Source organism: Euwallacea similis, chromosome 23, assembly GCF_039881205.1.
Source record: "Euwallacea similis isolate ESF13 chromosome 23, ESF131.1, whole genome shotgun sequence".
NCBI lineage: Eukaryota > Metazoa > Arthropoda > Insecta > Coleoptera > Curculionidae > Euwallacea > Euwallacea similis.
This window is the reverse complement of record NC_089631.1, coordinates 1473072-1497294: the sequence shown is the minus strand read 5'-3', so window position 1 is coordinate 1497294 and position 24223 is coordinate 1473072. Positions and strand designations below refer to the sequence as shown.

The 24223-nt window shown below is 40.8% G+C and overlaps 2 protein-coding genes across 9 annotated transcripts; one reads left to right on the top strand and one right to left on the bottom strand.

Moving 5' to 3' along the window:
- The first annotated feature begins 5 nt into the window (after window positions 1-5).
- Window positions 6-999, top strand: LOC136416486 (macrophage migration inhibitory factor homolog). Its single transcript, XM_066401682.1, has 3 exons — window positions 6-182; window positions 386-558; window positions 620-999. The coding sequence occupies exons 1-3, from the start codon at window positions 75-77 to the stop codon at window positions 696-698; spliced, it is 360 nt and encodes a 119-aa protein (XP_066257779.1). The 5' UTR covers window positions 6-74; the 3' UTR covers window positions 699-999.
- On the bottom strand, window positions 822-24100 carry LOC136416464 (serine/threonine-protein kinase Wnk-like). Of its 8 annotated transcripts, XM_066401642.1 has the most exons (42): window positions 24022-24100; window positions 22538-23027; window positions 22089-22353; window positions 21764-22037; window positions 21530-21665; window positions 21298-21473; window positions 16118-16332; window positions 15710-15880; window positions 13632-13676; window positions 13197-13373; window positions 12862-13141; window positions 12542-12743; window positions 12004-12382; window positions 11799-11945; window positions 11584-11736; window positions 11180-11345; window positions 11066-11121; window positions 10775-11008; window positions 10417-10653; window positions 10044-10348; window positions 9617-9931; window positions 9040-9490; window positions 8503-8844; window positions 8077-8136; window positions 7725-7837; window positions 7492-7672; window positions 7207-7441; window positions 6976-7149; window positions 6418-6798; window positions 6205-6329; window positions 5876-6127; window positions 5475-5735; window positions 5126-5421; window positions 4937-5069; window positions 4706-4786; window positions 4421-4621; window positions 4164-4292; window positions 2970-3354; window positions 2877-2914; window positions 1718-2698; window positions 1108-1264; window positions 822-1046 (listed from the first exon to the last, which is right to left on the bottom strand). In XM_066401642.1, exons 4-41 carry the CDS (start codon window positions 21768-21770, stop codon window positions 1136-1138), a joined length of 8349 nt encoding a protein of 2782 aa, XP_066257739.1. In that variant the 5' UTR covers window positions 21771-22037; window positions 22089-22353; window positions 22538-23027; window positions 24022-24100; the 3' UTR covers window positions 822-1046; window positions 1108-1135. The 8 variants fall into 8 exon arrangements, with proteins under 8 accessions (XP_066257739.1, XP_066257735.1, XP_066257742.1 ...); XM_066401638.1 differs by lacking the exon at window positions 24022-24100 and having other exon boundaries at window positions 10044-10345; window positions 22538-22714; XM_066401645.1 differs by lacking the exons at window positions 1718-2698; window positions 24022-24100 and having other exon boundaries at window positions 22538-22714.
- Between the last annotated feature and the right edge of the window lie 123 nt (window positions 24101-24223).

The following is a 24223-nucleotide window of genomic DNA, read 5'->3' as shown; positions in this document are numbered from 1 at the left end:
CGGCTGACGGTAGACTTAATATCATAACCTTAAAGTTCTCAAATTCAGTTTTAAGTGCATTTTCTTCTCTTAAAATGCCCCATTTTCGGCTTGAAACTAATGTGCCTCAAGAAAAAATACCTAAAGACTTCCCGGCCACCCTTTGCCAGATAATTGCGAAGTCTATAGGGAAGCCTGTTAGTGTAAGTGCAAAGAACCAATATCAACCAAATCACTTTTCAACCATCAATTGTTATTAAAACATGACCTGTTACGTAACTTTTGCCATTTGATCTTTCAATGTAAAATCTTATTATTGATTAGACTATATTCCTACTCTTCACCTTTCAAAAATCATCTCCATTTTTATCCTACAATTCAATGGATGATACCCTTTTTTATGTAGTATTGTGCAGCTACAGTAGTGGGAGGTGTAAATATGGCTTTTGGGGGTACCACTGAATCCACAGCACAAGGGGTTCTTTTGAGCATTGGAGGACTTGGAGTTGAAGAAAATAAAAAACATGCTAAAGCTCTATATGCAGCAGTGGAGCAGGCACTTGGAGTGCCACCAACTAGGTTTGCTTTCAAATTTATGGATGCATAAAAAGATCAAAATTATGCATGTGCTTTGTTTCAGGATGTATATATCTTTCCAGAATGCCCCTCCTAGTGATGTTGGATACAATGGAAGTACATTTCATGATTTGTTTGGTTAACGAAGACTAATATTTCTGAGTGTTAATCGAAAGTTTTATTTTTTTATTTATATTTTGTGGGTTATTGTAGGCATAAGGATTAAGGATGTTTAACAGATAAAGTCAATCAAACAAAAATGCCCATTTTGTGCCTATAGTAAGATTTACTGCTTGATTCTTTTCATCATAATAAACAATAAACTAGAATAACAGGATATTAAAAATAAATTATTAGCAAATACAATTAATAAACTAGACTTTTTGAAATCAATATTATACAATATAAACAATAATTATGATTATACAGCCTTCATTCTCACAATTTTTTCAATGTAGTAATCAATTCTATCCTCTTGGTACAGCTTCATTCTAACCATAAAGACCAACTTGAAGCTCAAAACGATATACAAATCAATACGCTGATACCTACCTTTCGATTGAATTCATTCCATGTTATCCTAGGTGTCACCTCTATCTTTTTGCCGCTTGTATTTCCCCATGTATTCCAACTGCTGTCTTCTGTGCGCTTCCATTAGGGCGTTCAGTTCCGCCTTCTGTCTATTGAGCATTTCTTCAAAAGTTTCTTCCTGATTTCAAAGAGAGCAAAATTGTTTAAATTCCACCCCTCTTGATGGAGCTCATGTCAACCCAAATTAGTTTCTATTTGGCTAAACAATTCAAGCAAAAGCAACAGTTTCTACCACTAACCACCAGCGGTTAAGATTGGAGTAAAATATGTTTTAGGTAATTGTTCTATTAAGTTCATACAGTTAGTAAATAATGACAACTAAATGAGGTTGGTTATATATACACTACCATGCATTGTTTTGCGACGAAAGATGCCCCGTCACTAAATGAGCCCGAATTCTGGGGGAATGTCTCATAAATTCGATAATAGCCCACTTATTGTAAGTAGTTCCCGTCAGTCAAAGCATCCGATTGATTCTATGTTATCTAATTAAGTAGAAAAACGATAGACTTCGCTCTGAACAGCCCAAAATTCGCTATTTTATTGCCTTGATCTGTTCAACTCCCCTTACCGTTTCGCCCTCAAAATATGTCTCCAGATACTCCTCAATGGGAACCGCCTTTTTACGCCTTGGCCTCGCCTCAAAGTGTCTAGTAGAACACGCCCACCGTTCTCTATCATCTAATGCCATTGGGCATGTATCACAAGAAAAAATTGGAACATTACATCTCCAACAGCAAGACAAGTTTTGGCACGATAAGCTGCGATGAGTAGAAAATGCAGGACAGCAGCAATTATTGCACGTTGGAGATGGTTGATGAGTGAATGTCCTGATATCTGGGTAAGGGGGAAAGACAAATTGGTGATTGAAAATGTTCTCTGTGGAACTCTGATTGGTACGACTGAATAGTTCCTCTGAGGAGTGAATGGTGTGATATTTCTGCTCGTCAACTCCCGCTTTTGGCACCTCATTAAGCAAGTTGTGCATCGACTTTGAGTGCTTGGACTTCCAATTCCTTTTTATTACCTCGGTGGGCGTTTCTAGACGTCTCTTCTTCCGCTTGTAACCGCATTGGCCCTCCAAGACAGCTGCAGTGTTTGACTTGCGTGCTCTAACAGCTGTGGTTTCTTTAAAGTTAAATACTCCCGCACTGGTATTGAACTCCTGAATATCAGGAGTTTTGAACATATTCGAGTCAGCTAAATCTGGGCAAGATATGTTTTTATCCCATACGTTATTCAAAACCAGAGATAAACTGGAGGTTTGTAAGTCATCTAAAGACTTGTGAATGTCGGGCATGCTCGTGGTTAGATTATTGTCCCCTTCAGGCGGAACGACCACGATTTGAGGAAATTGACGAAATGTCTTGGACTTTCTGCGGCCCATTACGCATGCCCGACGCACGTTCTCATCCTCGCTCTTTGAAATAGGCATAATAGTCTCTATTTCTTTTTTCAAATCAACATAGCTCAACGATTTCCTCAGAGGACGAGCTGGATAATCTAGATTGAGCGATATGTAGGGGGTTTTGGTGATAGTGGGATGAGGAAACTATAAACATAAAACACAAAATAAAAACAAAAATCAACGGAAGGGTTAATGGGCGGGAAATGAGGACGATTGACAACATTCATTGAAAAATAAATCTTTCTCTACTGCTACGGCAAACACAACAACATACACAACAAGCGGCGATACAACAAAATCCTCAAACAACGCAGCAACTTACCCTCACTTGCGAGATTTCTTCTTCACTAGGTAATTCTTCTAGAACGCCAATATCGTAATTAATAAACGAAAGCAATATTCTAATGTGACTTACCACCAGTATTGGGCAACGACTTGACCAGAGTTGTCTTCAGTGAATCGAAAGTTGTGTTGATCACCGTAGTGAAGTCTTGTCCCGTAGCGCCAGATGCCACGCCTACTGGTTGTCCTCTCCCAAGACCGGGATACTGGGCTGCGCCGGTTAGGGGCGTGCCTGCTGCTGACACTCCTCCCGCCTGGTTGACAGGAGCAGGGTTCCCACCGCTAGAGGTGGAATCGTTGCTCTCTTTCCGCGAAGGATCGGGAAAGTTCGGTTTTGAATCGTTGGGTGCATTTGGAGGGGTCAGTCTGCTTCGGTCGGGTTCATTTACCACGCTTACGCTGAAGCGTGAGACCCGACGTTCGCGTGCGGCCGAGTCAGGAGTCGATTCCTGCAACGCCTGTGAGGATTTCAAGTAAAGAAGGGAGAAAAATAAAAACCACTTAGCAACTTAGTTCAAATGAAAAGCGATAAGATCATGATTTGAGCTGTTTGAGACGTGACAATGAGGCGACTATCCATGTCTAAGACGATGATTTTAGGAAGCCACTATTACTATTTGAAAATCTGTGGTTAAAAAATATTTGACCTGACTTGTCCTTGAAGTTGTCAGTGCCAAAACATTTCAGACCAAAAAGAACGGTTTAGAGGCCGACATATCAAAGTACCGCCAACTCTGTCTGGGAAATCACTTCCATGGAAATGAAGAAATTAGTCGACACCGTGAAATTATTTCATCGTTTTCATGAAAATTATTCTCTAAAGTTATCCGAACTTTGATTTTCCGGCTGTAAGGAGTTTAAGCTCTCTATTCATTTAACTATAGCCGGTAGGATGGGGGTAAAAAATGGGCCTGTTGTTTACTTACGCGCAACAATTTTAACTTTTGATCTTTGATAAAAAGACTGACACGACGTCTGAACTGTGAATGAGAAATAAGAGAGTATTAGATTGCCCTATGCATGTCACCAGTAGCGTATTTCGACATTTGATATGGAATTAACGACTATTAACATGTTTTCAGTAGATTTTTTAAATATAAAAGTTAATTCGTCTCAATCAACCACCACCTTCGACTGGAGAAAAACTAAAATTTCTCAATTTTTCTGGAATCGTCTAGAACAATTCCACAGCCCTCCGGGCGCATACACTGTAGCACCTTGATTATATTATGTAATCACCTTTGAAAACTAATTTTCAATTATTTACCTGACTAACAGTCGTGCCTCCTTCATGCAATTTTTCTAATTCCAACTTCAACTCCCTCTTGGCTTCCTCAATAATTTCCGCGGTCTTACTATCCGACACCTGAGGCGGAGCTTGGCCTTCACTGGAATTCTACAACAAATAAATATTTAAATAAATTTTGCCTCTATGCAAAAAACATAATAGACGTCTCGCGCAATGCTTTTAAAGTGGCAGTTGCAAAGGAGGCTCTCTGCTCGTTACCAAAATTCGGTACTCACCACAGGCTTTTCGTTAATCTTTTTCAGTTGATCATTCAAGTCGCTCAAATCCCTTATTTTAGGATCAGTAACTATAGGGAACTGAGCTGGAGTTTGACTATTTAGGGTGTTGAAATTTTGCTGATCCACCTCAATTACAGGAGAGAGTAGTTCCGAAGAGGCTGCTCCGCTACCTGAACCGCTACCAGATTCAACTCGAAGCTGAAATGAAACAAAAATTCCTTGAACTTAGAAACGGACTTCAAATTGGAAACTTGAGCAAATCTGTTAAGCTCCTTTACCTACCTTATTTAGACCTGTCACCACTGAAATCGGTTCTTGAGGGAATTCTAATGGCGTGATTAAAGCATGGGGACTAGAAGGTGCCTGAAACAACAATAAAACGTTGAACTTTCCCTTAAGATTACCTCTCTATTCATAACAGTTACAATTGCTCTTGACTTTTCTTTTAATTTGACTGGCCAAATGACCAAATTTAATGAGTGCTCCTAAAAAAACGGTGTAGAAATAATTTACCGTAGTAGGGGGCACGTACTGACCGGCCGAAGGTCCCATGTTCGACAACCTCTGCTGGAGATTTCTCTGAAAATTAAGATCATACATCATCTCTTGCTGAGGTGTCGAAGCTTGGCTGCTCCTACTAGATCCACTAAAATCCAAAAATTGTCACACACCACCCCTCGGAAGTCTCCCCCACACACTCACCTCTCAATCACGTGTTTGAGATCTGGTAGGACTTTCTTAGCGTAACCCTGCAGGTTTTCCTCTACTGACAAAGAGGGCTGGAAATGCGCCGGTTGCACAACCGTCGACAGGTTTTGAACAGACCCCGAGGAAGGCATGGCCTGCGGCTGTGCGTAAATTTGTTGCGGCTGATAAACCACCTCGTTAGGTTGATTAGTGGGTACTTGCATCATTTGCTGTTGCGGAGAAATGACCGATTGCGCTATGGCCGGGGCAGTTTGATACGTCATCTGTGTTACCGGAACTCCGGATTGTGGCTAAATTCATCAAATGTATTTATAATACACGTCTAAATACCAAGAAATCCTACTTGTGGTAGATATTGGCCGTTAACAGTACCCATGGGTACGAAATTTTGCTGGGCCACGGTCTGTTGTACAGGAATGGTAACTGGTTCAATCGGAGGTGTAGTCTGCGGCAACTGCTGAGATGTTAACGGTTGAATGGGAGGAGCGTGCTGGATAGGTGGGGCTTGTGTGTACTGAGGCTGCACTATGGTTTGTGAAGGAGGAGGAGCCACGTATTGTGGAGGTTGAGCCACTACTGATGGAACGTTCGCGAGAATTGGGGCCTGTAATTTAAAGTAGAAACATATAATTAATTACCGTTCCATTACCAACTCGATACATTCAATGTAGCCAACTTTCGACAAAGTATAGCTGTAACTTCCATCGACTTATGTCAATGATACATGGGTAACATCAGATGTACCTGAGGTTGCTGCAAATTCGGCACTCCTTGCGTCTGTTCGATAACGGGAGGAGTTTGAAGTATCTGTTGCGGTTGACTGATAACAGGAGGTGCCACTTGGGGTTGAGGCACTGGCTGTGACAATACGGTTGTTTGAGTGACAGTGGGGGCTGCGGGAGGCACAGCAGTAAATTGGGGCTGCTGTTGGGTCACTGCCGGAGCAGGAGTGAAAGTCGGCTGTGGTTGAGAGGATGGTTGCTTCGCAGAAGGCACCTAAAAATGTCGAAAATCTCTCGTATTGATAAGAACAATAATCAACATCATAATAGAATACAGGGAAATAAAGTTACCTCAACATTATTTAGCACCTTCTTAGGCTCATCCTCCTTCTTAGGATGACTACTGTTCTTCAAATTATCCAAACTTATCTTCAACTGCTCGATTGTATTGATCAATTCTGGCCCACACACTTGACCTACAATGGAAGTATTACTAATTATGTCCCAATCATAATTTCACTAAACTTCCTCTTCCCAATGTTAATCATCAATTGAGTTACAAACCTGTTTCCCCCCTTGTAGAATCCTCCTTCAAACTGCAAACGCTTATTTTCTGCTCCATGGGCTTCTCAACGTCCAGCCTGGTACTCTCCAATGGCGCTGATATTTTTCTGCTGGGCACACTGGCAGTAGGTTCGGATGGGGCCAGTTGCTGAGCTGGTTGGATTACCAGGGGCGTCCCTGTATTTTCGAGATTAGCAGGCTGGGAGGCCTGAATGCTTATTGGGCCAGCCAAAGGTTGTTGAGAGAGCGTTGGCTGTTGATTACTAGGCGGTTCAGGTTGTTGGGGCAATATTGACTGCTGATTACTGGGCGGTTGGGGTAGTTGGGTAGGAAGAATAGTTTGTTGGGGAGAAACGTCTTGCGATTCGACTTTGGCATTTTCTAGCAAAGAGAGCAATAGTGAGCAAGTGATTTTCTGTTAGAGATATTAAGAATTTCTAACTTTTTCTCGTTGATAGTCTTACGAATTACGTCTACGAGTAATTTTACGAGTTAATAAATTATTTAAATTAACTCGGAGTGCTTATCAAAAATGAGATTCTCGCTCTTTACTCTCACCTGCCGCGCTCTCTCGGATCTCCGAGTCAAGTCCCTTTGGAACGTCCAACTGCCCACTGAGGACTGGACTGACCAAAAACCTAGATATCTTTCGTTGTGGAGACAATAAAGCGTTCTTAACTGGCAGATCTTTTAACTCGGCTTTTTCCAAAGGCTTCGCAAGATCGACTCCGCCTAAAAATATACAACAAACTTAAAAATTTTAAACGATATCCAACGAACTAACTGCACCTTCACTAGAGACTTCAGCGGATGGTTCTCCATTAGGCGTTCCAGCCCCACTTTGAGGAGGAGTATCATTGCCCATACTCATAACAAACACTTTGAGATTCACTTTCTGACCGGGGATCAATGGCGGAGACTCTTTTTGCTTCAAACTATTGGCCAACTCAGTTTTAAAAGCATCAGAATGGTCGGGGATGTCGTTCCTGAATTCCTCTTGATGGTTGACTTCTTGGGTTTGCACCTGAGAAATTTTATTAATTTTTTGCAAGTTAGCATGCATACTATCCTTACAGATGTGGGGACTTCTTGAGGAGCTACCAGGCAGCTGTCATTAGCATAGCTAACGCTGGTCTGCTTTAGCAATCCTTGGGGTCCTTTAGTGTTGGTGACGTAAGTGTGTTCGGGGGTATACTCTGAGGCGGTGCTCGTTTTTCTCGAAACAGTACCGCTGGAATTTAAACTCTCCCTGCACCTAAATTGCCATAAACAATTACCTGGAGATTTTCAGAAATTGTTAATGCTACCTTAGGTTCTGGTAAATCGTATCTGCTAGAGTGGTTTTGATGGTTTGAAGATCGTTCTGGTTTGTGTTCGATTCGAGTTTGGAGTTGAAGGGTTGGCTACTTGTCTCGTCTCTCTAGAAGTGAAAGAAATAGTTTGATAAACGCGTTTTTCTCAAAATATATTTAAAAAATTGCCCTGTTAAGGCCGTTTCATGCTACAGCAACACTCGCGTCGCAGTTAATGCATTACCACTAAAATGAGAACCAAGCTCCTGTGCATTCAAATGAAAGCTGCGGTTGTTTGAGTGCGAGCGCGAACGTCGCTTCACTCTAATATGAAACGAACCTTAAGTGTCGTAGGTTTCATACTTACAGATCGATGCCGCCTGTGAGATTTTTTGTGGGATTGCCTCGTAAGAGACGGGTGCCTAACCTTTATTCCAGCAGCATGTTTATAAAGATTATTTTTTAGAAAGTAAAACAATGTTTCTTAAAAATGTGGAGAACGCAATTTTAACTTCAGTTTTAATTTGACCAGTCAACGCATTAAGAATTTATGGAAACCTGTCAGAATCAAATTTATTTTATAAATATTTAACTATTTTATTTACACTACATTTACAATTTTAATAACTAAATTTATGATTTTATTAATAAATTTATTAATTTATTAAATATTAAAATTTGGCTCCTTGAGAGAAACCCAAAAATCTCTTTTAAAAAAATTCATTACCAAAGCTCTGAGCAAAACGTGCGCTCCGCATACCTAAACCATCGACTTATCACGGCCAAAACCTACCTTCCGCCCCTCGCGACCGTGGGACCCAGACCGAGCACACTCCGGGATCTGATCGGGCCTCAATTTGAGTTCCATCATCACCTCCTGGAGATGCACCCTTAATTTCTCATGTTGTCCGGGCTTTAACAAGTCCTGTTTGGTCATGCCGTCTATGATATCGGACGCGGTCGTGTCCAAACGATTGAACTTGAAACTGACCGTTTGCTGTTTTGAAACGAGTCGGCATTCCACGGTACCGTCCGCTTGGACCGAGTCGACTATAAGTCGATGCCGGATCGAGGAACGTTTCGTTGCGCGACGTTTCGACGGTTCTGGGTCAGCACTGGTCGAAGACGAGTGGTCCTTTTTTAGGGAGAGCGGCGTGAAAATTGAGTGTTAGTTAGGTTTGTTTGCACATAATAAAGATTGCTGAGAATCATACAGATTGGGACTCAAGACACATTGACATTGCAGTTGTTACGCAGTTAATTAGTTACGTAATTAGTAATAATGCCGACACTAAACGCATTGCAAGCGATAATTAGGCTTATAACTCACCTGCTCGGATACAGATAGATCCATATCATCATTCTGTGGTTGAGTATGCCCCGAAATCGCCGCACTGCTTTGTTGATTCAGCTTTACGGCCAACTGTTCCGCTGTCAAAATGGGCTCTGCCAAACCGTTTTTAAGTACAACCTCTTCTTGTATGTGCGGCTGTTGTTGTTGAACTATTTCTTCAGTTATGGTTTGCTGCTGCAGCTGGGTATAGTGCTGCTGTTGCGCCAATTCCTCAGTAATGGTTTGTTGTTGTAACTGAGTATATTCCTGAGAACAGGCCGGCTGGGAGGCGGTGGAAAGTCGGCGGTGATCCGGCTGACTTTGATCGAAGGATGGCATGGGAGGAAGAGAGGTGGTAGAGGCGCGGTGCTGGTCTTTCAGACTTTGAGCGGCCAGCTTCTGTTGTAGCTGTTCGAGATTCATCGGAGGGATTTCGGTGGTTGACAATCTTAAAGAAAAAAAAGTAAAACTATTTAGTAAGAAAGGAAAACTAATGTACGCGTTGTTTGAAGCAACATGTTGATATCATCAAGTGGACCACCGTATATTTAAAATATATAACTTTATTTCTTACCGATGACCCATCGAATGCGATAGTTCCTGTGCAATCTCCTGCACCTGCGGCTGTTGTACTGGAAGTGGCTGCGCTTGCGTCTGCGGAATCTGTACGTGATTTTGCGTGAACTGTGGCTGTTGTTGATACACCTGCTGGTCAACACTTTGCTGCTGCGGTTGTTGCTGAGATGGCACAAATTGTTGCTGCTGCTCAACAGATGGCGGCATGTATTGCTGCGACTGTTGCTGACTGTATTGCTGATTGTAGACTGGCATTTGCTGTTGTTGTTGTGGCTGCTGTTGCTGCGGATACACTTGCGTCTGCTGCTGATATCTATTGTAACAGATTCAAAGTAGTTAGATGTTGTTTCGTATACGGAAAGAGCCAAAAAGTATTTTTTTGGCTCTTTCTGATTTTTGGTTTTATTTGCATCTAAATTGCGTACATTTGCGTCTGTTGGTATTGCTGCTGTTGCTGAGCAAACTGTTGTTGCTGCTCCGCTTGATATTGCTGGTGATACTGTTGCTGTTCGTTATTGAAGTTTTGTTGAGTCTGATAGGCCTGCTGGTGTTGGAAGTTGGGCTGTTGTTGGGGTGCAAAGTTTTGAGGTTGCTGGAAGCTTGGAGGTTGCGCTTGAATTTCTATTTGAGTGTCGCTCAAGCGGTGCTGCTCTCCATGGCTTGGATGCAGCATTTCCGACTGCAAAGAGGCGGATTCATGAGGGGGTGCCGGATTCACTCCTGCTACCTGCTATTAGAGACATGAACATTTCGAAATCCCTTCAAAGTAATTCATACTTTCTTGACATTAATTCTCACCTGTATATATTCAGCATGCTGCGCAACTCCCTCAGGTATATAATTCTGCTGTATGAACTGAGTGGGAGCAGATTGCTTATGGACAATAGGCTGACTTTGAACATTAGGCTCTACTGAAGTTTGCCTCTGCAGTTGCACCCCTGAAGGGGGCGACACTTGTGGCTGGTCGACCTGCGGCTGAGCCTGAGGTTGAGTCGCTTGAGGAGCCGTTGGTTGTTGGTAGATCACAGTTTGAGGCTAAAAAAATTTAGAATGTTTAAAAAATAATTCAAAAGTTCACCATAAATCTATAGAAAACGCCCTGTAAATTAAGAGCAAACCATAAATTTAAAAACTTGAAGATACCCTCAAAACTTACCTGAGCCTGACCTTCAGGAGGTGCGACATTCATAACCGTCTGTGAGGCCGACTGTTGCGGAAACTGGTGCTGCAGATCTTGTGGCTGTTGCTGCTGAGGTTGCTGGTACTGTTGTTGCTCCTGCTGAACGATGTTATGTTGCTGTTGCTGCTGGAATTGCTGTTGTTGATCGGGCTGCATTTGCTGCAAGATATTTGGCTGCTGCTGTTGATATTGAGCCTGCTGTTGTTGGAACTAAATCCACGGAAAACACTCCGGAAAATGCCGATTATTAACGGAATATTAACGTACCTGTTGCTGAGTATTTTGCTGCTGCTGCTGATTTATCTGCTGTTGCTGCTGTTCAGCTAAAATTTGTATTTATGTTACACCAAGTATTATTAAATAAAGATAATAACAAACTACCTTGCTGCTGCAAATACTGCTGATATTGCAGCTGTTGCGCCAAAGCTTCTTGCTCCTTATTCTGTTTTTCTTGCTTTTCTCGCTCTTTGTTGATCTGCACGATCTGGGCTTTTAGCAGTTGCGACACGGTTTTAGCATCTTCTTCGAAGATAATTCCAGACTTGGCCTTAAACAAACGTGTTAAAAATTGTTAATTTTCCGCGAGGGAAAACTGTTTTGCAGATAGGTGCAACAGAAAATTTAAGCATTTAAACGAATCATAGTGCATGTGTTATGATTCTTCTTACTAAGTCGGTTTTTGAAAGGAAAATTTTTGACACGTATTGAGGTTTGATGTCAAAATTAATGACATTTTGCGCAGTAAAAAATCACTTGTGTCAATTATATCAGTTAACCTAACCCACCATTTCAGCTGAAATTGCGTCGTACTTGTCCGTTTCCATATCAAACTCAAACTGTATGGCCTCGTTTTCCTTATGCTTATGAGTCCTCTTCTTGGGGTCGACCACTCGTAGCCTGAAGACGATTTTCCTGCCTTCCTGAGACACCACCTCCACCTAATCGATTAAAGAATACAAATTACCGAACGAATCTTTAGGCTTGAAGATAGAGAGGCAACCTTCAAGCCAACATCCTCTTCAAAGAAGGCGTGCTGAAGCAAATCCTTCACCTTCGGACGATCCTCTTTTCTGGGTCGAATACAGCTTTCGATCACATCTTTAATTTCTGGGTTTTGAACCTTGTCAAAACTGGCGGGTTTCACTCCCTAGACAGACCAAATTTACGCCTAACCTTGCCGTGACTTAATTAAAGATATAAATTACCGATATAACTTTCTTGTAAATCTGTGCAGGCCCGGTACACTCAGAATAGGGATACTCGCTGGTGGCCATCTCCAGCATGCACATTCCGAACGCATACACATCTACCCCTTCATCGTAATGCTCCTCGTACATCTCCGGAGCCATAAACTCTGGAGTTCCAATGACGGATTTGGCGAAGCTCCGGTTTTTCAAAGTAGCAAGGCCCAAGTCGCCAATTTTAACTGAACCAGTTGTGCCGGTGATGAAGATGTTGTCGCATTTCAGATCTCGGTGAATGATGGGAGGACCGCGGGAGTGTAAGAATGCCAGGCCTTTTAGAATCTGGCGGCACCACGATTTTAAGACTTTTGGGTTAATTTTTTTGAAACGGCGAAGGTACCTGAAATATAGGGATGAAGTAAGTGCTTCTTCCAAATATATGTATGTTTTTGTGAGGCAGGTCAATTAGCACGCCATTACGTCATCATCAAATCGCTTCAGCAACACAGAGTTGAATTATGACGTAGCGGCCATTCCCAGAAAGTCGGACTCCACTTACGCCTTGAGGGTTCCGCTCAACATTAACTCAGTGACCAGCACGATGTTTTTCCTTTTAGGACCAGGGCTCTCCCAATAATTGTAGAACCGCACTATGTTGGGATGCTGCAGCTTCTTCAGCATTTCTGCTTCCTCCCTGAAGCGTTGTCGTTCCGCTTTGTTGAGTTTCTTCTCTTGCAATTCGCACCAGGCCACCGCCACCCCTGAATTTTCAATAGAAATATGAAGCGCGTGTGAAGTCGTGGATTAAAACTCGACATTGACGCATCTGATTGTTGCCCGCAAGCCCTGAAATTACGCATCAATTCGCATCTTACTTACCGGTTTGAGTGTCCAAACCGCGATAAACAGTTTTGAACGAGCCCCTGCCGATTTCCTCCTCGTATTTGAAAAACCTCCCATCAGGACTGACTGCTATAGGCCGAAATACGTCGTCGTCATCCTCCTTCCCCTCGCGCTCCCGCAAATTCACCACCACCGGCTGCTCCACTTCCAAATTGCTGTCCGCGTTTTCGTCATGACGGTCGATGGTTTGTTCCGTGATTTCCGTCATTTCCGCGCTTTGGAACAGGTTTTTCGGGATGTTGTACTTCGTTCCTACCTAAGAGTCCCACACAAACCCTCAAACAAGCTCTGGTGGTGTCGAGGCAGCATACCTCAAGTAATCTCATATCGTTTTGCTGCACTTCGGTGTCGTCTTCAGCGTTGGAATCAGTCTCAATGGGGATTAGACTAGTTACTCCGCCATGCTTCACGGATTTCTCCTTCTTCTTTTTCAGTCGTTGCCTGTCGGCTATTGCATCATTAACACTGTCACCCAGCTCGTTTAAAATCTAATAAAACCATGCCCTCGTTACTATAAAAAAGATTGATAGGAGCTGCTAGGAAAAGCTGCAAGCTGATGGAAGTGTTAGTTGGCAAAAGTGTACGGAAACTCATACTCGCATAAACCCATAAGTTTTAGTAAACGCCCTGTGTCTGCGCGTGCAATTACATCTACCAGAACATTGCAATGCGGCAAACAAGCCTCTTAATAGTTTTTTAAAGGTCGCAAGCCCTCTCTCAAACGTCAAATTTAACATAACATTAACCTGACTACGGGGTAAACTGTGGCAACGTTGTCCCTCGAAGAAGAACTTGAAAGAAAAAACGGTATGATGAGCTAATGGGGCGATTGACAACGCGTGTTACAATGCGACAGTGGCTCCTCACGCGCGTAAAAATGGTCGCGTCACTGACTTTTTCATTAAAAGTCCCCCAATGGGATTGCATAACGTTTATCGCTACTACGCCCATGAGGATCAACCATGGATGATGGTGCAACACGACATAATGAAGACAAATAACAACGAAAGTGTAAGAGAAACTTAATAAAAATTACTACGCTTACACCTCAATCAATTACCTGCCAAAAATCAACTATTTTCGTGTCGTGCTCTCGTAACCACCAAAAAAATTCAAATCAAACTGTAAGAACGACACCGCACACCACCACGTTCAAATTTTCACTGAACAGCGTTACTCTTCTTCGTCTTAAGGTAGTTGTTTATTCATTTTTGCACCCTCCCACCCCTATTATTCATACTTAAGGGTGCCATAAAGCTCAAGGCACCTAACGGCACTAGAGATAACTCAAATGGACGGCAATTAAGCCATTGTTACTCATTCTTACGATCCAGTGCAGCAGCACCAGGGTGGCGATTCTTGACACTAGCAGTACGAAAAAGGCCCTAAGGAAGGCAATAGCGCTTCAAGGATTCCTATGACTCCACTACTCACTCTCTCTCTGTCTCTCTCTCTATCTCTCATAAAATCCTGAGAGAAAACATCTTGATTGTGATCCATCGGCAAGGTATTCCTATAAGAGATATGGCAGGTGACGATGTTCTCTCTGTCCCTCGAGTGTTTAAATCGTAAATCAGCTCCTCCCAAGGTAAGACGCATTTGCAACTTTGAGCTTCTGAACAAATTACCTTTATGAGGGGTTTGGGTGATATCCGTGGCAAAATGTGTCATTATTTTTGCTGGTCTGTCTCGTTTCTATATTGTATACAGAGCGATTCGTAGCGCAATGAACAGATGCGCGTAGAGGACCTCAAAATAAGTCGATTTTTCATATGAACTTATTCTTTATGCCTGCAGTTGCTGAGGTATTGACCACAGGAAATGATGCCTTGAAAATTCCAGAAAACTCTGTATTTCAGCAATGCCTTCAAGATTTTTCTTTTATTGGCCTTTTTAGTAGGTTAAAACTTAAACTAATGAAAAAGGAGAATTAGAGACGGACCCCCTTAAATTTTTTTAACCCTAATTTCCCATTAAGGTTTTCCGGTATTATAGCAAATTGAATTTTACATTTTTTTCATTCTTGTCAATTTTTTACGCAATTGTCCGTTAACCAGTCATCACCCAGAGAAAAATGTCACATTTGCTTAAATGTGGTGATCGCGGTGGCCAGTGTTGAGGGAAGTGATTTCCACGGCCTATATAGAAACTGTTAGTCTAAAAATTCCTGACCTCCATAAATACACGCACGTGTTATGCATTCACTGCGTTGCGAATCACACTGTACTCTTGAATCATTTTAAAAATCACATACTTAGTACGTAAATTGCTGATAACGATGCTGAAATAGAATGAAAAAGAACGGAATTTGAATTTATTGATATTTACATTGACAATCACTGGCAAATCACGTGATCACTATTAGGGAGATAAAGAAGAACGTTATTGATTTTTAACGTAATTAACGAAATGACATTAACTTCTTGATTAAAACTAGACGGACACTTGGAATGCATACAAAAACTTGTTTTTTTTTTGGCTTTTTTAATTCATAGAAAATATTCTAAATTAAGGGACTCTTCGTGGGGGATTGAAAAAGCGTTGTGAAAGACTTAAAGTGTTGAGAATCCTGCCAATGCAAATAAACAGCTGCTCCCAACCGTACACATTGATATTACTCATCAACTGATAACTTTTGTAAACAATGCAGTTAAGGGCTTCTCATTCAACAATACGACTACATTAGTACGCATGAGACCATACCGACAAACGAAAGATGAACAATGTGGGATGAAGTATGATGACGCACACAGTCCCACCTAGGTCTAGCAGTGTGTGATGTGAGTGTTCTTTTGCAATTCGCTTCAAGCGTTTCCTCCCTTACCTGCCCCACGGCCAATTCAGAATCTGGCATCTCGCTACAGGAATCGTGGTACTCTTCATAATCTTCGACAAAACTTTTGGCGTCTACAAGCGTGTCATTGGAGGGTGCGTGCGTTATTTTGGGAGGGTATAACCCCGAGAGTATGTCGCCGGTGTTGCACCGGATACGTGACTACAAAAATACATTCTCACGTATTCTCTACTAGCGAAAAGATGCAAATTAAGCAACCCTAACCCAAATAAACCGTTACTGGCTAATGCTTGCTCAATAATCCACGTAATTTCCCATTTTACTACGAAGAAAATTGCTTGGCTGGCATATTAATGTAGCCACCTACCATCATGCGATTCTACCCCAGTGGGATTATTCACATACATACATATCTACAAGCAGCCCGGTTTGCTGTACCTTGTATTCGAACTCCTCTTCCTCCTTCTGCTCCTCCGCAACTTTGACCTGCTCGCCTTCCTCACTCGGCCCTTGTGGAAGTTCCCCCGCTTTTGCGATGGGCAGCAACTGGTTCTTTTCGATGACCTCAATGGCCATATCAAGGACCTGGTCAAGAACCGCCTCGACGATGCGTTGCACGTCAGAGTCGGTTTCCTGCGCAGCAGCGGCCGCTTCTAAAAAAGGGCTTTTTAACACCACTTGTTGTTTGCTGCGGACTCGAGAAGGAAACTTACTACCTGCATTCGTCAAAACCATGTTAGAAAGTCATTTTACATGTTTTAGGGTAAATTTTGAACCGTAAGAAAATGCGAAAACGTACAAGATTTTCATAATAAAAAAACTTTTACCTTTAACTGAGTGCGAGTAATTACATTGTACGCAGAATTTATCTGGCGCCCCATTGACATAGATAACTTATCGGTGCGGGGATATAAAATTGCGATATCAAAGATAATGAGAAGTTAAAATTCTTAAAACTTGTGTAGTGCTCGAGGCAGGCACTTCCTTTGAAAAACTGCCAGTTCAAAAACCACGAAGAAAGTCACATGGATTGAAGTCTGGCCGTCGCGGTGGCCAGTTCCGAGGGCCGTTGTATCCACGACTTATCCCCCGATTTGGAAAGTGTTTTAAAAATTCCTGAACTCCATACATACATACATACACACACCTGTTCTACGCTCACTGCGTGCGAATCACATTGCATACTTGAACCATTTTAAAAATGTAAGTTTATCCCCGTTGACATAGACAATTTATCGATGAGGGGAAACAAAATTGTGATATCAAAAATAATGAGAAGTTGAATTTCTTAAACTTGTGCAGTGCTCGGGACCCACACATCAAAGCACAAACAACTCATTCCCCAACCAGGGGATTATCAGACTAATTTCCGCTGATCTGACTAGAAAATCCGCCTGAAAGCATGGAATGCTATCGGATTGTTCTAAATAAATCATAAAACCTCACCTTGATGGCCTCAATGCAAATATATACCTAATCAGTTACGTACTCGGGATAACATACTTGATTAAAAGATGTAGTGCGTCTATTTTCAGAAACGTACATCTGCGTCTTAATCCGGCATTATCAAGCATTAAATTTACAATAATATATCAAAGATTGCTTCGTTTGCGATGATACAAGTTTCAAGTCCCCTCTGTATGCAGTTAGAGAACGATTTACTCAATGCGCTGACAGGTTTATTACAATGAATGCAAATGCAATTGGTTTTATTGGTCATTTCTCTGGGCATCCCTTATTACTCATACGCCCTTTTGCCAAAGTTATCAACAATTAGTAACCAATTCAATGCATGACTAATAAACCGGATCCTGTTGTTGAGAATAATGTTATCTTAAGACCATTCACTTCTGATGATTTGTGGCAATATAATAGAACTAAATTTCATTTCTTTTATGGCTATTCAGTTTCGAAAGGTACCTGCAGGTAGGAAATCGAATATTGAGTAATCAGGTATTTTCTTGACATAAATGAGTGTTTGATTTTTTTTTTTAAGGAGTTGGTACAGAAAAGTTGCTTTACCACTCTCCGAGCTATAAATAAACATTACGGTGCGGTAAAGCGCACTTTTCCGTCTGCGCTTAGAATTTTTTTTTCAATTCTCTCATATAAACAACTGTGCAGTCCCGGGAGTGTGTAGTGAGGTCTATTCTCCAAAAAATAAAAAATAAACTTTTTCCGTGAAGCACAAATTTGAATTGATCCGCGTGTAACACCACAATATTTGCACCTTGTTGCACAGTAAACAATCAAAACTTTGCCCAATTGAACTTGAATACCGTGTCTTAAGTTTGTCCATCTCTTCCTTCCTCTATATCCTCCATAATCAGATTCACTGTGAATTTTGACCGCACTATTATCTCATATACCTTCCGACTAAATTTAGCACTAGGTCTCCAGGGGCTAATGGGATAATGCGTGTCTGAGAGCACGATTTAACCTAACAAACAAACATCCCGATAATTTGATAATGAGTTCGTCATTTTGATTAAGCGATTGTTGACAAACCGAATTTGAAGTTCGTGTCACTAGGTGATGGACGGGTATGTTCGCGCCTAAGCCGGTACTGCTCGGACGATTGCAGATACCGGGTTCCTTGGTGAAGAATTAAGATAGTTCAGATTTAAGAGGATGCAATTTTTTGATTGGAATTGTGGGGCCGAAAAGCTTAGTTATTAAGTTGATGCAAGGTTTTTCAGTGGTTGCCTGATTTCCTGGGAAATTATAGGGCTATTCGATCTCCCCCCATTATATCTTGGTCATTTTAACATTGCAGGGTCTTTCCTTCGCTGGTGTTTCGCTCAAATGCCACAGGCAAGGGCCAAACAAAGTCTTGACAACTGAATTAAAAGGATAACTTATATAGAAACGATAAAATTTTCGCCGAGCATTAATCACATTCTTGGATTCCATGGAACCTATCTTCCAGTTAAAGTTGTCAGTACTTTGAGTTAAGAGCCCTAAGGTTTAGTGTAGTGACGGGTTAATTAAACTCTTTAAAAACATTCCATTTGCCCACAGGAAAAGCTTTTTGGTAATTCGCTTGCAAATTTCAATACGTCAAGACATTTTCTTTGGATGTCAAAAATCATCAAACTTTAAATGCTTTTTAAGAAGTTTATGATTTTGTCTGTTTAAACTCTCATTTGCCATCGCTGTTCGCATCGACCTACGACTCAAATCGAACGTTAAATGTTAAGCTGCATCCTATTCTAACACATCCTGTTACGTAAGGACAAGATATAACGTATGTCCCACACATCCAGAGCCTACTTCTCCTCACTTAAAACAGCAGGATCCCCATATAATCAACAAAATCAGGTATATACATATACAGGTGAGAGGGCGCTGAATATAATTTAATGACATCTTCACAGTGGTGGCAAATGAGAATTTTTTAGTCAAATCTGCATAGTGCGCCAAAATTATGTCTACTTTCTTTGGTTGCTGCCGTAACTTATGACTATCAATTTCAGTCGGAAAACACGTAATTGAAAGAATAATTTAATCGTTCGATGACACTGTTAGCAATACTATGGAAAATAAAAGATAAAAGTTAGTGATTATAGTGATTATATTCCTGCACTTATCATTACAATAATCAGCTGACGCCCTACGGAATTTCCTCGGAGTATTTTATAATCGTTTCTCTCGTTATTTGGGAGAGTAAGGAAAAATTAAAGAGAAAAAAATCTATAAAGTTGCTCTTGACGAATCAGTAGAAATCAAAGTGGCGTTATCCTTCAAGTTTCCGCGTCCTTGCATGTTAAGAACTTTGTTGCGCGTTAAAACTTTGACGTTATATAAAAATTATCTTCTGTCCAAAATTTAGTACGTATGCACAAGTCAATATTAAGAAAAAAGTTTTGTTATCTAACACCCAATTGACAATTAAGCGCAATATTGGCAAACTATAAAAAATATTGCGTTACAATTGACGACAGTTTTGCCCATAAATCAGCCGGTTAAACTTTAAATGCCATTATTGACCAACCTTGGAAGAAATTACTGTTAGATAAAATAAACAAAAACTGGCGTAAAAACGATTTTTTGAGCACATGCAATTGTACGCAACTGTGTAAACAACAATAAAACAAACCCAAATCGTATTTAAAACTAATGACCCCGTGATGGCACTTCTCGCACACCAGCATGGTCGGTGAGGTAACAGAACCCATTATTTGCTTACTAAATGTATTGCATTTGAACAAGAGTGCTATTATTTAAATTATCAGCGAACGATCTGCTTACAGCGTGATGTAATCTTTGCGACATGTTAAAACAAAAGCCGCAGATTTGAATCCTTTGAGGATTTTTGCGCTCAGAAAGCCGTTAAAAGGACGAGAAGAAATTGATTTCCTGGAGAACATTTCCAGAATTGCTTCAGTTAAAAATATAATTTGAATTTGAATATCTGTAACAAGATATAGGCCGCCTTGCTCTTAGGATCGACACTTTGGCACCCTGGCAATAAAGATAACGAGAAATCATTACTATGGCTCAGTGGTTTATGTTACTGCAGAATACCATTACGGATATTTTTATATGGACTGCAGGATGACTGCTGATAACTATACACTCTGATAAATAATGATTCATCTTGAGGTGCATCGTGTGAGTTGCGATAGAATCACTCAAATTACTCACCAAAGGATTTGCGTCCCCTAACTTTACCCCTACTCATCATGTACTCAACAAATTACTGAAGATAAACTAAAAGGTATGTGTTTTGGACTACCGTGCAATACACTGCTTTGCGCCTGTAGCGAGTGTCTGCCCCTTCCATTTAAAATGAGTTAAGACTTCTCGGAATGCCTGATAACTCGCCGGAATAGAACTAGGACTAGTAAAAAAAGTAATATAGTGTTTCGTTTTTATGGTAACCTCTTCAAGTCGCGTTTTATACATCGGAGAAAATCAATCAGGCTCTCAATAACAGCAAGCCTAAATTAGGAATTTAGGAGACAAATAAGGAGGATATTAAAATCAAGGATGGAAAAGGTGAAGTCATTAACTAAGCACAAAGTTTCGCTCGAAGTACATGGGTATAACTTGCCCGACCTGAAGCCCCATAACTACAAATCGAAGGGTGTCAGATTGGATGACCCAGGAAATCGTGGAATAGGACCACGGCAACCAATCCATTGATTTAATTCAAAGGCTGGCGATTGTAAAAACCACATTAGTCGACATACATTTCAAAAAATTTCTTACAAATTAATTTGCAAAAAATGATAATCAGATCCGGTTTATCCATTAGGTGACACAAGAGGATCAACAAATCGTTCCTTCGCCATTCCAGCCAGAAAGTCCATTGGAAATTATTTATACAGTAGATAGTTGCATAGATTGTGTAGCGGGTAATCGGAGTCCTATCTTTAATAGTCTTAGTGCAAATTAACAAGTTTTAAGGAATTAAGATGTGTAAAATTATGCTTTATTCAATTTGTGATGAGGGTTATAGGACTTGGAAGATACGTTACTCAAGAGAAAAATTAGTATCTAGGCAAATGCTTCGGTACAGAGCGGCATTACTTGAGAAGTCTTTTTTCAGTAATCATCAAACACATTACCTTACATTATCTTACATTCAAAGTAATTCTAAATCAAAAATTCACCTTTCTCATTCTCCTTGTCACCGAAGAGCTGCACATTGCAAAACCGCTTTCTGAACGGGGCCAAGTTTTCTATTATGTTGTCGTAGGGGATGCTACTGCAACTGTGAGTCCTAATTTTCTTCTCAGACTGCGTTTCAGGACGTTTTTCCTCCTCTTTCAGTTTCATAAATGTATATCTAGCAATTAAAATTAATTGTCAAACCCCAACTGGCCATTTTTCAAAAAATTTAACCTGTTCAAGCTGGTGGTAGTAGTTACGATTTTCGTGGTTTCCGTGTCCGTTTTCACAGTTTTAATAGTAGTTACGTGCTCTTTGGGAGGAGATTTTTGGCTTCTGGTTTCCGAGGCGCTCGGTTCTAGTGATTGTGCTGAAGGAAACAAATTTTACTATTACTTATAAATTGCTACTTGAACCGTTTATTTCACTAAGGACCTTAACCCTCTCTATCCAGGATCATTTACTTACCTTTCATCTTTTTGCTCTTCTTTTTTCCGCTAGAAGTCTTGCTTTTAATCTTGCCTTTCTGCCCTTTTTGGGGAGTCTTAAAGACGTCTTCTTCGAAGGATTGGCCTTTAAGCTCGCTGATCTCGCCATCGGAGTCCAGGGTGTGGTATCCTTTGCTGAGCTTGGGCACATCTTGCGGCGACGTAGTCTGATCTATGAACTCGATGTTGTCAATTTTGTCAAAGGCGTTCTGTTGGGCTGATGGAGGGTCGCACTGGTAAACCGTGGATTTCGGCTAAAAACATTTAAATCGATCTGAAATTCTTACCAATATAGCCGCAGTTACCCTCTCATCTTTATGAGCATATTTTCCAGGGGGGGCGACGGCCGTTTGGACAAGAGCCGCCTCCTCCCCCACCTCGACCGAGGCAATCGATGTCGCTCTTTTTTGACGTGCGAGGTCACCCTTCTTGCTGCTGCCCGCGGTTAACGAACGAGTCCAAGCCAGCGGCCCCCGCCCCCGGGAACCGCTCGATGATCCGGATCCACAACCACCTGTACCCGAGTCGATGGAAGAGCCTTTACTGCGCGGAATGGTTGCAAAGGTCGACCTAAGTATAATTGTTAAATAAACCACGACTTAGAAGTCGACCCGCCAAAACAGCAATCCAATAAATGCTATTTTGGAGCGAAATTCAATAGTTTAATTCCCAGTAGGTTTCCATCAGATGGTGGATTCGATGGATGCTTTGTTCATTGAATTTTGCTCTGGAGGAATTGCAAATTTATACTTACGATCCTTGATGGAGCTTGGGGCAGGTCTGTCCCGTGATTTCCTTCTTTTCAGGATGACAGGCTCTGCACCAAGGTGCTCTCACTAGTTTATTAAAATTCCTCGATTCACAGGAACCATTATAAGAATGCACTAATGCTAACCTTTTTGAATCTATCTCCAGTATGAATGATTGGGCTTGTTACGTTATTATGGACAACTATTAAACTTAAAGCATTTAATAAGATATTACTAGTTAAAAAAATAAGTGAATTAGCTTACTATAAATAATATTTGATTTGAATTGACTAAATCAGAACAGTTACGTAGTTTGTTTTATAACCTAAATGAGCACCAAGGCCTTAACTAGAATTGTGTGACCAAGAGTTTCTGGCTAGATTTATACAGTCTTATGTAATTTCTAATTTTGGGTAAATCCCCTAAAGCGAGATTTCTATCACAATTTGCCTGGAGTTGCCAAGGGTCAGATTGTTATTGGAGTTACAGGAGATCCTGGAAAAGAAATGAGAAGTTAAGAATTTCTGTCTGCTTTACAAATTGTACAAACTACCAACTCCAAAATAACTCCTTCAAATCATTAAAAACCTATTGGAAAACAGACAACTAAAAGAATGAATTGAAGACACTCTTTCCCTTTTTTTCCTAAACAAGGACCCCCTCGGGGCTTGCTGCTTTCACCCTTCCTTTATAAGATATACTGCCATGATGTATACAACCATGGCTTAAAGAACAAAAAACAGAGACAAAAGAGCATACATATCAATATGCTGATGATACTGTACTTATTACACATGACAAAAACCTAAGAAGCAATAGATGCACTAACAGACAACACAAAGTTATAATTTTATAACCTGGCCTAACTCTTAAGAATTAAGGATTAAGAGCTCACGAAATGATCTTGAGACACGCATCAAATGAAGTAAAAAAGCATTTTAGGTTTAATTGAAATAAAAATCTTATTGTCATGTTGCGAGGCCTTATTCAAAGGTTCTTAGCTTTGTATCTACTGCACTCACAAGCAAAGTGTACGACTAGATATTAAAGTTATTGTATTTTGGTCAAAATATCTGCTCTAAGCAGTGCATGATCAACTTTTCTCTATATTTTCTTGCGGAATTTCGCTTTCTTTAAACATCCCATCTATTGACACTGGTCCCCAATTGACAATTTTCAAATGAGACTGAAAAAACGTACATTTCATATTAAGATAAGAAGCAGAAAGTCTGGAATTGGCAGTGGACTTGGACTGATATTGATCTTATTACCGGCATACCCCACACATTGCGAAAATCGTTATATACAGGTATTTTTGCAAAAAATAAAAGTAAAACGCATTCAGATATGTTGGCATATTCTGGTTATTCTAGAAAGTACCTGGACGAACGGGCGAAAGATACTGAAGCGTTAATAGCTAAGGTACTTGCGATACCGATATTTAGACGCTTTTGGGGCCAAAAACCTTTTATTTTGAGAAAATTCTTACATTTCTTCAGGAAAATGACACCACCCCGAAAAACAGATGAGACACTTGCAAATTTCAACGAGAGGTGGAGATGGGGACTCTTAAGACGTCACTTGCCATTATTTAAATGAAGCCTTCAACCTTAAGGGCTTTACACTAATTTTTTGCGCTAATTGCTCCGAGAGCGAGGATCTAGAACAATTAGAACGCGTTTTTTCTGTGG